The 16,136-nt window shown below is 51.8% G+C and overlaps 2 protein-coding genes across 10 annotated transcripts in view; both read left to right on the top strand.

Moving 5' to 3' along the window:
- The window catches only part of POU6F1 (POU class 6 homeobox 1), a 34,084-nt gene extending 28,062 nt beyond the window's left edge, over positions 1 to 6,022 (top strand). For all 5 annotated transcript variants that reach the window (XM_034792341.1, XM_034792339.1, XM_034792338.1 and 2 more), the window contains 2 exons: positions 757 to 931; positions 2,263 to 6,022. In XM_034792341.1, coding sequence (XP_034648232.1) covers positions 757 to 931; positions 2,263 to 2,608 — 521 coding nt within the window. In that variant the 3' untranslated portion in view covers positions 2,609 to 6,022. The remainder of the gene's footprint in view (positions 1 to 756; positions 932 to 2,262) is intronic.
- A 3,659-nt stretch (positions 6,023 to 9,681) lies between these two features.
- TFCP2 (transcription factor CP2) overlaps positions 9,682 to 16,136 on the top strand; it is a 38,891-nt gene continuing 32,436 nt past the window's right edge. Inside the window, exons 1-2 of one of the 5 annotated variants that reach the window (XM_034791813.1) lie at positions 10,128 to 10,254; positions 15,358 to 15,643. In XM_034791813.1, the coding sequence (XP_034647704.1) occupies positions 15,621 to 15,643 (23 nt within the window). In that variant the 5' untranslated portion in view covers positions 10,128 to 10,254; positions 15,358 to 15,620. Of the gene's footprint in view, positions 10,255 to 15,357; positions 15,644 to 16,136 lie in introns of all 5 variants that reach the window. The other 4 variants (XM_034791814.1, XM_034791815.1, XM_034791812.1 and 1 more) reach the window with 4 other exon arrangements.

Below are 16,136 nucleotides of genomic sequence, written 5' to 3'. Positions count from 1 at the left end.
GGTCTAGTGGTGAGAGTGCAGGACACAGAGCCAGTATTGTGCACAATGGGTTATTGTAGGGTCGCTGGTGAGCTCCGAGCTGCGCGCGCTGGCTCGTTATTGTAGGGTCGCTGGTGAGCGCCGAGCTGCGCGCGCTGGCTCGTTATTGTAGGGTTGCTGGCACGTGTTGGGTGAAGCTTCCGATTTGTTTATAAAACAAGGCAAAGTGGAAGCATTTCTGTGGAAGCATTTTTGGTGGGGAGGAAAAGCCTTTAAACAGCGAAACTGATGTTGTGAAGCAGTGCAATGTTAGTATTGTTATGTCTATAGCGACGCCAGTGCCCCATGTCAAGCAGATCCCAGCCCCGACGAGCTACTGCCCGAGACACAAAGCACTTTAGAACAAGCCAAGTCGCATGTTAGACTTGCTTCCCCTAGCATGGCAGCGTGTCCTGTGGATGTGGTGCTGGTTTGGGCCTTGGGAGACCTGGGTTCTCTTTCAGCCTCTGCCACTGGGCAAATTGCTTCCCCGCTTTCTGCCTCAGTTTCCCCTTCCATTGCTTGTCTATTTAGACTGTAAGCACCCTGGGGCAGAGACTGTCTGTCAACCCAGTGGGGCCCTAACCATAGGGTGAGGCTACCAGAATGCTGCCAGTCATGGACAGTGTCTGCTCGCACTTCGACATCTCCCTGGAGGTGTGAGGAGATGGACTGTGGCTGGTTGTGATGATACAGAGCACACTGCGCTTCATAACGGTACTCCCCTCCCTACCCCAGAGCCTCAAACTCCAAATACGGGCATTGAGGAGGATGGAATCAACCTGGAGGAGATTCGGGAGTTTGCCAAGAACTTTAAGATCCGACGTCTGTCTCTGGGCCTGACGCAGACACAGGTGGGTCAAGCTTTGACGGCTACAGAAGGACCAGCTTACAGCCAGTCTGCCATCTGCAGGTAAGCGGCTGGGTTCAGTGCCGGCCCGTGACGGGGCTCGGGGGTTCAGGGCAGACAGTGGCTAGGGCGCCGCTCGACTGCGTAACGTTTCGGTGACTCCCTCCCCTGACTCAGCCAAAAGGAGAGAAAGTGTTTCTGAACCCACTGGCTTCACTGGGAGAATCCCCCGACCCAGGGCAGCAGCACCTGGCCCTGCCCACCCCAGAAACGGTGTTCATAACGCTTTCCTTTCAGCCAAGCACTAATGCCCCCAACAGAGAGGGGCACTAGGCACAGAGAGGTGGAGTGATTTGTATAGGTCGTCCAAAGTCAGACTTAGAACCCAGGAGTCCTGACTCCCAGTCCCATCCACCTGCTCTAACCACTATACCCCTCTCCTCTCCCAGAGCTGGGAACAGAACCCCAAGAGTCCTGTCTCTCCATCTGCAGTAATCTGTAGACCCCAGGCCCCTCCCAAAGCCATGAATAGAACCCAGCAGCCAGATTCCCACTCCTTTACCAGTCCTGGGAAATTAACTCCGGAGTCATGACTCCCACTCCCCCTCTAATCTTTAAATCACGCCAGGGATGCTGGAACGGGGGAGGGGGGTGCCATGGCCCCCCGTTTTTTCCAGCCATAAGGGCAAGTGACGGGGGGAGAGGGGGCAGAGAGGAGCGAGTGGGGGGGGCAGAGTCTTGGGAGAAGAGGCGGTGTGGGCGCGGGGCCTCAGGAAGGGGTGGCACAAGGGCAGGGGTTCAGGGAGAAGGGGCGGGGTGAGGCTTTGGGGGAATGGCGGTGGGAGGGCAGGGTCTCAGGGGAATGAGTGGTGTGAAGGCGGGGGCTCAGGGAGAAGGAGCGGAGCATCAGGGGAAGGAGCATAGCATCAGGGAAGGGGCGGGGTGGGGTGGGGCCTCAGGGGGAAGGGGCAGCTAGGGGGTAGGGCCACGGTTTGGGCATCAGTGACCCCACCCCTTCTAAGAGCTGGTAATAGAACCAGAGTCCCCATCCCCACTGCTGTGACCACTCTCCACCCAGAACTGGGAAAAGAACCCAGGAGTCCAGGCTCCCAGCGCCCGGCTTTGGCCCCTCTTTGTGGGCAGACCCAGGTCCCTGAGGATCCCCCAGAACCATGTGTCCGTGCCTGCGTCCCATTTCCGAGTTCTCTTTTCTTACTAGCCTCCATTGTCGTGTTTGTTACTGTACCATCGGCGCGTGGGTGGCCACGTAACCGGCTTGATCTTATGCCCCTTCCCCCCCAGAGCTTGGTCGCCGCTGCTTCTGTCTGTGCCGGACCCCTGGTGCAGGGCGGGACCCTCACGCCTTCTCTCCCTCCCCGCTGCCCTGCCTGCAGGTTCGAGAAGCTGGACATCACCCCCAAGAGCGCCCAGAAGCTGAAGCCCGTGCTGGAGAAGTGGCTGAGCGAGGCCGAGCTGCGGAACCAGGAAGGGCAGCAGAACCTGATGGAGTTTGTGGGCGGCGAGCCCTCCAAGAAACGCAAGCGCCGCACCTCCTTCACGCCCCAGGCCATCGAGGCCCTCAACGCCTACTTCGAAAAGAACGCCCTGCCCACCGGCCAGGAGATCACCGAGATCGCCAAGGAGCTCAACTACGACCGTGAGGTCGTCCGGGTCTGGTTCTGCAACCGCCGACAGACGCTCAAAAACACTAGCAAACTCAACGTCTTTCAGATCCCCTAGGGGGGCAGGTGGGAGGAGAGAACCCTGCCCAGCCCAGCCCGGCCACCCCAGGATCCTGCCGTGAGCACTTTGTGACTATCTGTTCCCTAGGCCTTGCCCCTGCCCACTTCCCCCCCGCCCCACCAGCCCAGCTTCGCTGATGGCAGCCAGGCATTATTCTTCCCCGCCGTGTGCATATATCCGCACCCTTCGTCTTCACAGGATCTGACCGTGTACACGTCGGACGTCGCTCCTTCCTTCTCGTGCTCCTGAGTGTAACGTAGTGAGTGCCAGAGGTACCGATGTGAGTGCCCCCAGCCCCCCTCCGTCCCTGGGGGCAGAAGTGGGGCAGGGCACAGGGAGTGCTGTGATCCGTGCATTTCTGTGTCAGACAAATATGTCCGCCACACGAGTGACTTTCTTCTTTTCTAGAATTTCCTGTTTCTCCAAGGTAGCGTCGGGGCCTGCCAGGAGGCTGGTAGGGTCCGGAAACAGGCAGATGTGAAGCCTACTTCATTTCAATCCTTGTTTATTTCGTAACCCTGCCTGTCCCATGTGAGACACAAGTTCTCGGTATCTAACGGCATCAAGGCGGAGTAGCTCAGTTTATATCCCCTCCCCTATGAGTACAAAGCACTGTCCATCAAAAGACTTTAAACGGAAGTTTCTGAGTATGATTAGCTGCTAGGGCTTGGGATCACCGCGTTGTTTAAAGCGCCAGTAGGTAGCTCCCTTACTAACCTCGTTTGCCAGAGGGAAACCGGCCACCTGCATCCTGGCATCTCCCCTGCCACCCTTGGGAAATGGAAGGTTAAATTGCACTAAATGGGATTGTTTCTATAGGAAGAAACGGGCAGAACCGGCCGGGCCAGGCAGCTTCTTCACCAAAGTGAGGCCTCTGAAGGCGGACAGGGTGTGAGCCCTTTCATTTGCTCCATCCTCTTTCTTTTTTTGCGTTGGCTCCTGTTGAAGTCGAGCGTTACCCTTTCCCCTGCTAGGGCTCGAGCCTGGGGGTCTAAAGGCATGGGCCTCTGTTAGCTGGGAGGCATAAACCACTCTGAGTGGTCTCACCAGGAGAGGGGGACCAAAGAGCCGTGCTGTGGAGCCGGGGCTATACAAGGTATATTTTACCTTCCTCCTGCAGGGTTCTACGCTTGCCTTTTGAGCGTGGCTTTTCTGAAGGGGGTGATCTGGAAAATGAACGGACTGGACTCTTGCTCACTGCTGGAAGGGGGATGGGGAAGTGGCAGCAGCCCTCCTGGCTGTAAGAGGGGAGACCAACAGCTGATTGCCTTGTCGAATTGCCAAGTGAAGGGGGGCCGACTCCAAGCCAGCAGCGCCAGCCCTCCTCCCCATGGGAAAGCAGCCAGGCAAAGGACTCAGACTCTGTACAATGGAGACGAACCAGGCCCTGGGGCTGTGTGTGGAAGGAACAGCCTTCAGCTTTGAACTACAAAGTCCCTCCTTGTGCGGCTCAACAATCAGGGGACGCTCTCCAGGGGACGTCTATTCCTTCTTTACCGGCAGCCTTTTCGAGCGCGTCGGACGTCGCCTGAACGTGTCGTCCCCCGCCACCGCCTGTGTGGCATCATTGCAAAACGCGCCAGAGCCCAGCTCTCGGGCTGGATACAGGGAGGTGGAATGGTGCCCTCTTTCTAAGCTGGGCTCAGTGCAAAAGAGGAGGAAGAGGTGTGTATTAAGGTCCTGCAGGGAGGGTGGGGCCAGCCTGTTCCTGTCTGTATATGCACTGTGTGTCTTTAACATAAGAAGGGAATGGGAGGTGTGTTTTGCTGTCTCGTGAAAGCCAAAATATATATAGATATAAATGATTTCACAATAATCCTTAACTGTAAACCCAGGAAAAGGTCCTCTTCGGTGCTGCCTCTTCTGCTTATCTTAAAGAGACAGTGCTGGTTGCCTCGGGCCTAAGCATTTAAAAACACAAACGAAAACAAGGCCTAAATTTCAGTCCCAAAATAGATCATCAGAAAGTAGCTTCTGTGGCCAAGTGGAGTGGGAGGTTCTGCTTGCCTGCATGGTAATCAAGAGGTGACCTCAGACCCCAGCACAATTTCATCTGCAGCCAGGGGCCCACCTACAGGCTAGGAAAGCGTCAGATAGCCCAGTAGGATGAGAATCGGGTATAGGGGTCAGTGCCCCATAAAGCCCTCTTTATCCTAGGAGATATGTGAGAGTTACGGGTCTGACATCCTGATTTCCAGGACACATCCCAGAGGCTAGTCGTTACTCCTAAGGGAGTCTGTGTCCTAGTTCATTGCCCACCTTCCGAATTGAGCTTTCTGCTCCAGGAGGGTGGCACTGGGGTTTCAGCGTAACTCGCTGCCAGGCAAAATGTTTACACGTCACGTTGATTTGGGGACAGCCGACCTGGGCGGGGTGGGGGCCAGTGGAGGGTTTTGCTGAACTGAAAAGCTGCTTGGGTTTTACCGCATTTTTATCGGGCAAAGATCTGCCCACAGGCTGAGTGTCACTAGCCCAGGACCACGAGACTCAGCAGGGAGAGGAGGAACAGGGGAAAGACCCAGCCGATCAATTGGACAGCGGCTGCTGCCTCCACAAGCAGACCTCAGTCCCAGCATCAGCAAGGCGATTCTGCTGTGCAATAGAATTTCTTGGCACCTTCCCCTTCCAATCAGGCTTTCGCTAGGATGTTTGGTTGGTCCCCTGCCCTGCGTTGATGCTGCTGTTCCCAAGATGCTACAAGCAACGCTAGCCGTTCCGTTGGCTGCCCGGTGTGGTGGTGAGACCAGTGCCACACAGGCGTTGCTGATTCCCCAAACCTCTGCTCTGAACGGCAGAACGAGGTGCTCGAGGGACGCGTCTGGATCTGTCCAAAGAAGGTTTCTTAGAGGGAGGGTTGTGTTTTTTTTGTTTTTTAGGAAGTACCTTTCCGGATCTGCTGTCCCGCCACCTCCGTTTGGAATAGCTAGGGCAGGGTTGGCAGGCAAATTCCTCCCTGATAAAGGGGACCCATCTCCCTCTCTCCCTGCCCTAAGAAATGAGTGTTTCAGTGATTTCCAGACATGGCCAGAGTGGATGGGCAGGACTGGGAGCAAAAGCGGTTTCATACCATCCTTGGAGCAGGCGGTGGTTTATACGCCGCCGCCCCGGGTCAATCAGAACCTGAAATGCTATCGCCAGTCCTGTGTCTCCAGCCTCCAATCTCCAGGGCTCCCCCACTTAGCCAGTCCTTGTTGGGCGGGCCATTCCCCCTCGCCTCGGTTAACGCCACTGCTCGATTTCAAGAGAAGCTGTTGGATTTCACAGAGTGCCATGTGAGGTGGTATAAGTTGAACAAGGAGGGAGGGAAGGGCTCCGTGGGGGTGGGGAGCCGGCCTGGGGTCTGGCTGTCTTGCTCTGTTAGACTGATGCACTTGATGTAGTTGTGTGAAATAAACAGTATTTTTTCTTTTTCTTTTTTCACTTTCTTTTGTAAAAAAATGTGTCCTGTGGCTCCCGGACAGTTTATTTATTTGCAGTCTCAGGGGAGGAGAAGGGGCATGAGACGGGGGTCCAGGTGAGGGCTGCATGGAGCAACTTCCAGCCATGCTGAACTGCATCTGCTGGGGTGAGGTCATTGGTTCCTACCTGCTCGGCCCAGGGTGTGATGCCCAGCTCACTGCAACTCCTACTGCCTGGGCTAGCAGAAGGCAATTCCCAGTTCAGCCAGCTAGTTGGTCAGGAAACCCATGAGCCAATCTCCATTCTCTCCTCTAACTCTTCAGGGAGTTAGACACAGCCTATCCCTGTCTTCAGAGCACAATCTGCCAGCCAAGAGCTCTCTAGACCCCTTCTGCCGAAGCACGGAACTGGGGGTGGGTGGGACACGGTCTTGTTCTTTTGTGTCTTGATCATAAGAATTGCCAGTGGGCACAGACAGTGAGTGGTTTGTGCTGTACCTATCTCCTCATTCTAGCATAGCCAGTAGGCTCTGACCTCTCAACATATACACGTACCAGTGCAAGAGAACCTCCGAGATGACAGATGTTTGGGATAAAATTGACAGCAGGAACACAGCTGCTTTTGCTGACATGTATTAGGAAGACACAAAAGCCATAGGACCACAAACTTAAAGAATCCAAGGGAGAGGTTGATTCTGGATTCAGAGCCTGCCATCTAAAGCCAAAATGCCCCTGGATTGCCTACCTGGAGGAGTGCTGGATTATTGCTGTTTCTAAAAAAAAAAAACCAAAAACAAAAACACATACATTCATGTAGATTGTGCTGGTGCTGACAGACAGCACGATGCCTACGCACCAATTAAATTCACTGAACAAACAGGCCAGCATTCCTAAATTCCACCTGAGGGGAATTAATTCTCTGATCTTTCTGCCAGGGAAGGTACAGCTGTGGTCCAGAGATGTACATGCAACATTTCCAAGCCCTTCTGACTGCAGGGCCTGGTGGTGGCCACCAGGTGGCATCGATTCCCTAATCATACAGCAGCAAGTTGCATAATGGCTATAAAATTAGGGCCCCATAAACACCAGTTAGGAGGGGGTGGGGAAGATTTTGCACTTGCTCAATGTTCCATAGGCTGGGGGACCATGGCCCTACTTTTAAGCAGTGGTCCTGTACTAAATCAATATGGTGGAGTGTTGCCTCCAGGAAATATCTGAATTGGTGCCACTGATTGAAAAGTTCAAGATGTTCTACCATTAGGAACGCAACATGACTTCCCCGAAGCAGTTGGGAATAGGGCTCGGGCAGTGTGTAAGCGAAATAATATGTGCTACTCCTCTGCTGGCAGCTGGATGAGAGAGGCGCACGCCCATTTTTCTGGGAAGCATACGGCCCAAAATAATGGGGAACCAATTCTGCAGGGAAAGAAACTTTTATTGTAAAGGATTGAAAACTAGAGAGACAGGTTGAGAGTGGAGGGAAACTATGAGCTGCTAATGTGAGCACATGACTGAATGTAAACACTTTGGGCCAAAGAGTGTCTTTTTGCTCTGTGTTTGTACTGTGCCTTGCACAGTGGGGTCATAGTCCATGGCTTGGGCTCATAGGTAAGAATAGGTAGGAATTTCCAACGCATATTAATTGTATTTTCTCGAGGAAAATAATATAGATGGCGTTAATCATATGCCCCTCCAGTCGGGGCTGAAAACTGATTACTAACGTAAACAAGCCTGACCCCATTTCCAGCAGACATTGGGCTGAGTTTTCATTGCAGCAGGGCTCTAGTCCACTTCCCATAACAGCAATGCGGGCCGCCATTGGAAATCCACCCTATGAAAACAAGCCCCCCACCCCAGCTTGAATCTGTCAGTGCTGAGGGTTTCTGGGAAAGAAACTGCCACCCAAATTGTAGGGCAGCAGCCAGCCTCCCATAGTGGTGGGAAGGCCGGGCTCCCTGTCTGCGTGCTGAGGACTGTGTGGACTGCGGACCTGCGGGATCGGTTGACGCTACGCACGTCTCATGCGGCGCCTCATGGTCTCAGACGCCATCCGATGGTCCAGGGACATCTACATGGAGCACATCACCGGCCACTGACAGTACCAAGAGGCGTGAGCCAGAGTGACATCGTTCTCCCACTACGAGAAAGGGACCAAGTGACCTTCTCCATTGGATCATATGAACTGGAACCATAAACTCCCTGAACATTAAATCTCACCAAATGAGGATCAATCCATCCTCATCATCATATCCACTCGTTATAATCCACAGTGGAACATAGGCACTTTATGAACTTCATACCCTCATATCTCAATGTCTGTACTTTGACCCATCAACCTTTTACCCCCAATCGGGGATTTTGCAGATTATGTATTCCTCATGCCACCTTATCTTAAACCAAACTTTGCACCATCGATAATCTGTATGTTATTCCCTGATAACCAGAAACCTCAATGCTCAAACTCTGTTCACTATTTTTTTTAACATCATCTTAATAACATTTTTAAATCTGGATGGAGTGTGGGAGCACTTTAGCCAAAGCCCCACTTTTCTCATTTGAGTTCTAGATCCACCCGGAAAAGCGCTTCTAGCAGCCAGATCAACTGGAGAGGACCAGCTAGGGTAGTTATGCACAAAGCCGGAGTTCTTCTCTGTTAGCTTCAAAGACTCAACTTGCTCCAGGGTTATGTTAAGACGTAATTGATTCATCCGCAAAGTTGGGGGGTCCAACTGGAAGGATTTTGTCACATGTTTGTACCAAGTTATTTTAATAAACTTTCTCCTGGTTTAGCTTTTTCAGCCCCTTTGATGTGAAAACTTGGCAGCTGTTCAGTACATATTAATTGTAATGCATGAAATAAGCACGTGCAATATTTGCCTTTGCTCCTCACTCCTAAACCCTCTATTATTCTTGGAGTCCCCCAGCTCCACCAATGCCCTTTAAATCCCACCCTTGCATTCTCCCGTCCTGCCAATGCCCCTCAATCCCAACCCGCAGCCCCCTGCTATCCCCACCCTGGGTTTATCACCCAGAACAATTCTGCCACTGCCCGGCAATCCCAATCCACACACCCACAATATCTCCGCCCCTCCCCCCAGGTCTGCCACTGCCCTCAGAGTCCCCCTGCCATTATCCAGTCCCCTAGGTCCCAGGCTGAGTCCAGCCCCAACTCATTGCACTTATTAGCCAGGGGCAGGAATCGAACCCGTAGCATTCAGAGAAACTGGCCTAAGCCATGTCCCAGAAATGTAGAGGGAGAAGAATCCGGGCCGTACCACGCTGAGCGGCTCCTGCGCCTTAACCCCGCTAGTCCCGCCCCGTCCGGAGCGCTCAGCCTATCGCAACGGTGCTGCCGAGGCGACGGGCCCGCCGGTGAGCAGGGATTGGCTGGCGCTCGTTCGGCGTCTGGACGGGTCTGGGCGCTGCTATTGGCCGCGAGTGAGTGAGGGGGCGGGGCTTGTGGCTGGGCTGGAGCAGGGGGCTGCGGCGCTGCCGCCGCCTCCATATTGCGGGGCCGGGCGAAGAGGTGGCGGGGTCGTGAGTCGCGCTCGGGGCCGGAGGGCGGCAGCTGCTGGGAAGGGGGGATTCCCGGGCGGGGGGGGGCCCCGGGGGGGGGGGGGGCCCGGGGGGGGGGGGGGGCGCGGGGGGGGGTACTGTCTCCTGGGTGGGGTGTCTCTCTGCGAGGGGTCCCCTGGGGGGTGCTGTCCCCTGGGAGGGGGTGACTCTGTGTGTTGGGGTTCCTAGAGGTTAGTCTCCCCTGGAAGGGGGTGACTCTGGTTCTCAGGGTCCCTGGGGTGTGGGGGAGGAGTAGCCCCTGGAAAGAGAGTGTCTCTGGGTGTTGAGGTCCCAGGGAGATAGTGCCCCTTGGAAGGGGGTGACTACGTGTTGAGCCCATTGGGAGTTGGAAATTGTGGGTCCCTGGTGGGGTAGTATCCCCTGGAGGGAGCTCCCTCGGTATTGGGGTCCCATAGGGGGAGATTGTGGGTGTTGGGTATGTCTGGGGTGTATCTCCTGGAAGGAGTGACTCAGTAGTGAGTACCCTGCTTCCCACTGATCTCTGGGGAGGCGGGGGGAGGTGTTGTACATTGACCGCGGGGCCGGAGCCCCGAGCCACTGGGTGAGGATGGCGTGGGCTCTGAAGCTGCCGCTGGCGGATGAGGTGATCGAATCGGGGCTGGTGCAAGATTTCGATGCCAGCCTCTCGGGCATTGGCCAGGAGCTGGGCGCTGGCGCCTACAGCATGAGGTAGGTGAGATCCTCCTGAACATCTTGTCCTACACCGTGAATTGAGAAGGGTGATGAGAGTGGAATCTGGAGGTTGTGATTGGACCACCGCGGGCTGGGAGACTGCAGAGTCCAGGAGTACTTGGATGTTGCATTGAGCTCAGCAGAACAGACAGCACAGTGTATCATAGGTGTTGCATTTAATGGCAGATAACTTTCTGGTGGGCTGATTGAACCCATCACTAGGTTGGAGCAGATCAAGGAGCCATATAGTGCAGTATCCGGTCTTCAGTAGTGATCTGTACCAAGTAACGGGGGGACACCTTCCCCCCTGTTTGCTCTGCATGCTGCATTTGTGAATGTGAAAGATGAAGTGAAACCAGTGGCAGGGAGATTTGGACAGCAGCATAAAACCCGAAGATAAGGTAGAATTTAGAAATAAGATGAAAGTGTGTCACTCCCTGCATGAAGTTGGCCTGAGGAGTTAGCGGTTGCTGGGAGCCAGAGTTAAAATTCAGCCGCAGAACTCAACAGTCGAGATGGATAATTTTGAGTTTTGTAAATCCTAAAATGGGAGTAATGGGGACTCTGTGCTTGAGGGCATCATCTAAACTCAGGGTCAGGAAGGATTTGCAACACTTGCCCTTCCTCCCCTCATGTTCAGCGTTGCACAGCTGGTTAGCTTTGGGGCAGTTTATTTAGTTGGGGATTGGTCCTGCTTTGAACAGGGGGTTGGACTAGATACCTCCTGAGGTCCCTTCCAACCCTAATCTTCTATGATTCAGTTCACCTAACTCTAAAAATATCCGGTATTGGCCATGGTGGGAGGCAGGTTCCCAGGTGGCATGGACTGTTCAGCTAAAGGGGATATAGCGAATCCATTCCTCTGGAATCTGGCCTCCTGCTGTCAGGTTATGGATAAATCATCCAGACTTTGGCTATGTCTATGCATACAGTGCTGCTGTACTGTACCAATATGTCTGGGGAACACGCTATATACCGACTGGAGAGAGCTCTTCCGTCGGCATAAACAAACCACCTCAGTGAGCGGCATAAACTGTGTTGGTGGAAGAAGCTCTCCCACCAACATAGCACTGTGCACACGAATGCTTATGTCAATGTAATTTATGTCGCTCCGGGGGATGGAATATTCACACCCTTGAGCAACATATGTTTTGCTCTAATGTAGATGTAGTCTCAATCCTGTGCCTCCCACCTGTTGCTGATTAGGAGAGCCTGTTCCATGCTTCTTTGTTCTATACTCCCTCAACTAATCAGGCCAAGAGTGTCTCTTCCTTAATCTTGCCCTGAATAATCACCCCCAAGGGCTGGAAGAAGCACCTTCAGCTCTCTGTGATGTGAGCGCAGGTGTTAGTATCTTAATACTTTAACGCAAGAAGGATGTTGAGGAAGTGGAGACAGTTTAGAGAAGAGCCATGAAAACGATTAAAGGATTAGAAAACCTGCCTTAGGGTTGGTCTACGCAGGAAAATTACATCCGCGTGGCTACGTCTCTTGAGGTGTGAAAAATCCACACCCCTGAGGGATGTAGCTAAACCCTCAGTGTAGACAGGGCTGGGTTGAAAGAAGAATTCTTCTGTTGACCTAGCTGCCACCTCTTGGAACCTTTCCCATTGGTGTAGATAGTGGCTACACTGAAGCGTTCAGCTGTGCCGCGGCAGCTTTTCAAGTGTAGATGAGCCCTTCTAGTGACAGACTTAAAGAGCTCGTTCTGTTTCGCTTAACAAGGAGAGGGTTAAAGGGTGACTTGATTACAGCCTATAAATGGGGAACAAATATTTAACAATGGGCTCCTCAGTCTAGCAAAGAAGAGTCTAATACAGTCCAGTGGCTGGAAGCTGAAGTTGGCCAAGTTCAGACTGGAAATAAGGTGTAAAATTTTGACAGTGAGGCTAATTAATCACTGGAACCATTTACCAAGGGTTGTGGTGGAATTCTCCATCACTGATCATTTTTAAAGCAAAATTGGATGTTTTTCTAAAACATTTGGTCCAGGAATTCTTTAGGGGACATTCTGTGCCCCGGTTATGCAGGAGGTCTGACTAATCGCAGTGTTCCTTTCTGGCCTTGGAATCTACACATCTCCGAAATTCTGGCTCTCTTCCTTTCTGTGACCTTGGGGGGAGTCGCTTTCCCTACGTTGCAGTGGGGGCTGGGACAGAGTTTAAGGATCATTTGTTTAATATTAAAGTGCCTAATTAATACTTGTATTAAGAAAGTGACCAACAGCCCTGCTCAGGATCAGGACCTCATTGTGTTAGATACTGGACTGACCTGTCCTTGCTTAGAAGAGTTTGTGTTAACCCACTGCTGATTGTCTCATTGGTCCCTCTGTACCTGATCTGCAGGGGATAAGAGACTGTCACAGCTCCAGCTAAGCTATAGCTGCTCATGCTTTGAGCTCTGGACGTCCTCCGTTCAGTCCCTGGTGTGGTGGTCATCACCCTTGCAATCAAAGATGCAGTGTCAGGGGAGAGGGATAAATCAGATAGAATTTTATAGACACATGTAGGTTGGCAGCCCAATGTTTCCCCTCCCCCGCCCAATAATTCAAGTATATAAAGTACTGCCTATTTCCCTCTGTCTCTCTAGCCATTATTAACTGGCTGACTTGATATGGCCTTGAGAGGTGATCTGAAGATGAGGAGGGTGGTGGCTTCACTTGTTGGAAAGACATAATACTTAATAAAGTGCTTTGAGATCTACAGATGAAAAGTGCTGTATCAGAACTAGTATGTCATGGGTAAGGGGTGGTATGGAAGAAGGTGCAAATGAGGCTGGCATTTTGTTTTGGCCAAGTGGAGGAGGTGGGCAGGGGGACAATACAGTAAGGCAGTGGTAGGGCGGCGCAGAACCGTGAAGGGCCTTGATGATGAGCTTGGGGATGGAATAGGGGGAACCATTGGAGAGGGTTAGTTAAGGGGGTGATGTAGTCAGTGTGATGGGCAAAGAGGCGTTCTAGAAATCTTAAGGTTGGTCTGCATGAGAAAGTTGCACTGGTTTAATTTAAGGTGTGATTTTTATTTGTATTTTAAATTGGTGCAGAAGTGTGTGTGGACACTCCTGTTTCGATTGAAACCAGGCTTATTTCGGTCAATCCTAATCAACTGAAACTGAATCAGAACAAAGCTGGTTTGAAATGCAATGGAGGGGAGGGGTCCAAGACGTCTCTTGATTACAGACATGAGTGACTGGGAGGATGATGGAGTTGCCAGCAGTTAAGGGGAGACAGCTTGGCAGGAAAGTTCAGGAGTTTGTCCACCTTAAACTTAACCTCTAGGATGGGATGTTGGAGAGATAGGCCAAGGGGTGGAGTAGGGTGGAGGGAGATGGGTCAAGACTGGAGAGCTAGACTCGAGTCACCTGTGGAAAGGTGATCAAAACTGTCGGTGGAAGCAATCGCCCAGGGGGCAGGCATAATGGGAGATGAGTGGGCCAAGGATGAAGTCCTGTGGAAACACTGCCCATAAAGTGACAAAGATGAGGGGGACCATTTGACTATGACTGTGAAGGCCTAATCAGAGAGATGGGAGGAGAAGACAAGATTTAAAGGACGTGTGTGATCAATGGTGTCATAAGCAGCCGGGAACTGAAGGAGGCTGAGAGTGGAGCAGGAGCAGGAAACTTGATGAGAGCAATTCTGGAGAGGTGAAGGCAGAGGAAGCCAGACTGGCAGGACACCCAGGAGAGAGTTTGAGAGGAGGAATGTGAGGTGGAGAGAGATGGGGCAATAATTGGCAGTGTTTCAAGGACATATTTGTATTTTGGGGGGGAACTGGCCAGAAGTGAGCAAAAGGTTGCGAGGAAGGGAGGCGGGGGAAACAACTTTTTTTTTTTCCCTCCAGGAAGAGCTTCTCCCAGGATGGGTTGACATGCAACTTCACCACCAGTAAGTTGTTGCAATCATAAGCCAGCATTTGGGTAGAGGTGCACTGTGAAAAGTTCAAGCAGGGGGCGCATAAGGTGGAGTTTGAAATGTGCTAAAAGTTAAATGACATTTCCTGGAGGAGGACGTGTGCAAATGTCAAGGTGTTAACACTTTCAATGCAACAGGCTCATGGTAATCTCAAGCTGTGTCTACACTGCAGTTTACGTTGGCATAATTTATATTGCTCAGGGGTGTGAATAAGCCACACACACACACACACACACACACCCCCCAGCGACATAAATTACACTGACATAAGCACTGGTGTTGCCAGCACCATGTTGGCCGGAGAAACTCCCCCGTAACTGCTGCCGCTCACGGAGGTGGTTTTATTATGCTGACGGGAGAGCTCTTGCCTGTCCGCATAGAGCATCTTCACCAGACATGCTGCAGCAGCACGTCTGCATCCGTGCAGCTGCCACACTGTGCGTGTTGACATGCCCGTAATCCAGTGGTTCTCAACCCGTGGCCAGTGGGCTGCTTGCAGCCCAGTCAGCACACAGCTGCAGCCCATGTGACATCCTCAGGTCCATGCTGGTAGTATGTATATTGTGTGGATGTAGCCCACATACACACACACCTGTATGTACAGCTCACAATGGTAAATAGGTGGAGAAACACTGCCTTAGTCCATTGTCAATAGGAAGTGAAGAGCTCCTTGCTTCCTGTTACTTCATCTCCTTTAGAGGACAGACGGTGTTAAATAGCAGCTGGAATTGTTCAGGCCTGATCTTTTATTTAACCAGTTGATGGGGATAGCTAGAGCCTTCTCCCGGTTGCCTAAGTGTATGACTGAGACTACTATCAAGGCTGTGCAACGCCAACTTATTCTTGTAGCCGTGTCTTACGTGCAAACGGTACCCGCTCTGACTCGCGCACCTGGGACAGTGTCCTGTTTATCATGTATAACTCTTCAAACCAACTCCTTTAACTATCTTACTGATAACCCCTTCAAATAGTAAAATTAGATTGTAAGTTCTTTGGCACAGGGACTGTCTTTGTTCTGTTTGTACAGTGCCTTGTGTAATGGGGTTCTTATCCATGGCTGCAGCTCCTAGGTGCTACCAAAATGCTCCCCCCCCCCAAAAAAAAAAAACCATACAAAGAAGTAACATTAGTTGGTATGTGTGGCTTTTTATTTATTTATTTTTTTACATTAATTTGTATTCCCATAGTGCCTACAGACCCCAATCCAGGCTCAGGACCCCGTTGAGATATCGGCTAGATAGATACATAACTGAACGATGCTTCCTGACCCAAAGAGCTTACAAGCAAAGTCATGATGCAACATCAAGGGGATTACAACAGACAGACATGGAACGCAAAGCAAACAGATGATTTGTGATTGACGTAATAAGCAGCAGTTACAGCACACCCGCTTTCCTAGCTATTATCAAGTGTTTCAGAGCTAGATGGCCTGTCCCTTTTCTGAGAGGAAATGCAAGCAGTGAAAATAGACAGGTTAGTTTTGCTGTAGCTCTTTGCCATAAGTTTGGGCTTCAGAGTTCCTAACTAACACTTCTCTTATTTTATTTTTGCAAAAATGCTAGGTCTGAGCTACCTACTGTTTAGTCTTCAGAGTGACTGAGAGGGAGAGAAATGGAGAGGTGTTAGCAAACAGCAAGGAGATGCTTCCAGCTAAAACTTGAAGTGAGACCGAGAGATGCAGGAAACCTGTTCTAAGTGGCAGGAATGTTTTGGCACCAACAGTGAGCAAGGAAGGCCGAGCCTAGATAGCTGGTGGAGGTGCACGAGATGAGGGGGGCAAGAGGCCTGACTTCATTGCCCTGCATCGTGTCACCATTTGCACCAGTGCAAAGTGCTGCTGATCTGACCTAGTAATGTCTTACACGTCAGTGGTGGAAATGATGGTACAAGGTGTGGGGCAGTGGAGAATTGGGCCTGAGGTCTGTGAAGTCCACTGAACAAGTGCACAGAGGATTTTAAGAATGAC

Source organism: Trachemys scripta, chromosome 16, assembly GCF_013100865.1.
Source record: "Trachemys scripta elegans isolate TJP31775 chromosome 16, CAS_Tse_1.0, whole genome shotgun sequence".
NCBI lineage: Eukaryota > Metazoa > Chordata > Testudines > Emydidae > Trachemys > Trachemys scripta.
Note: the sequence above shows the minus strand (reverse complement) of the source record. Positions and strands in the feature narration are given on the sequence as shown.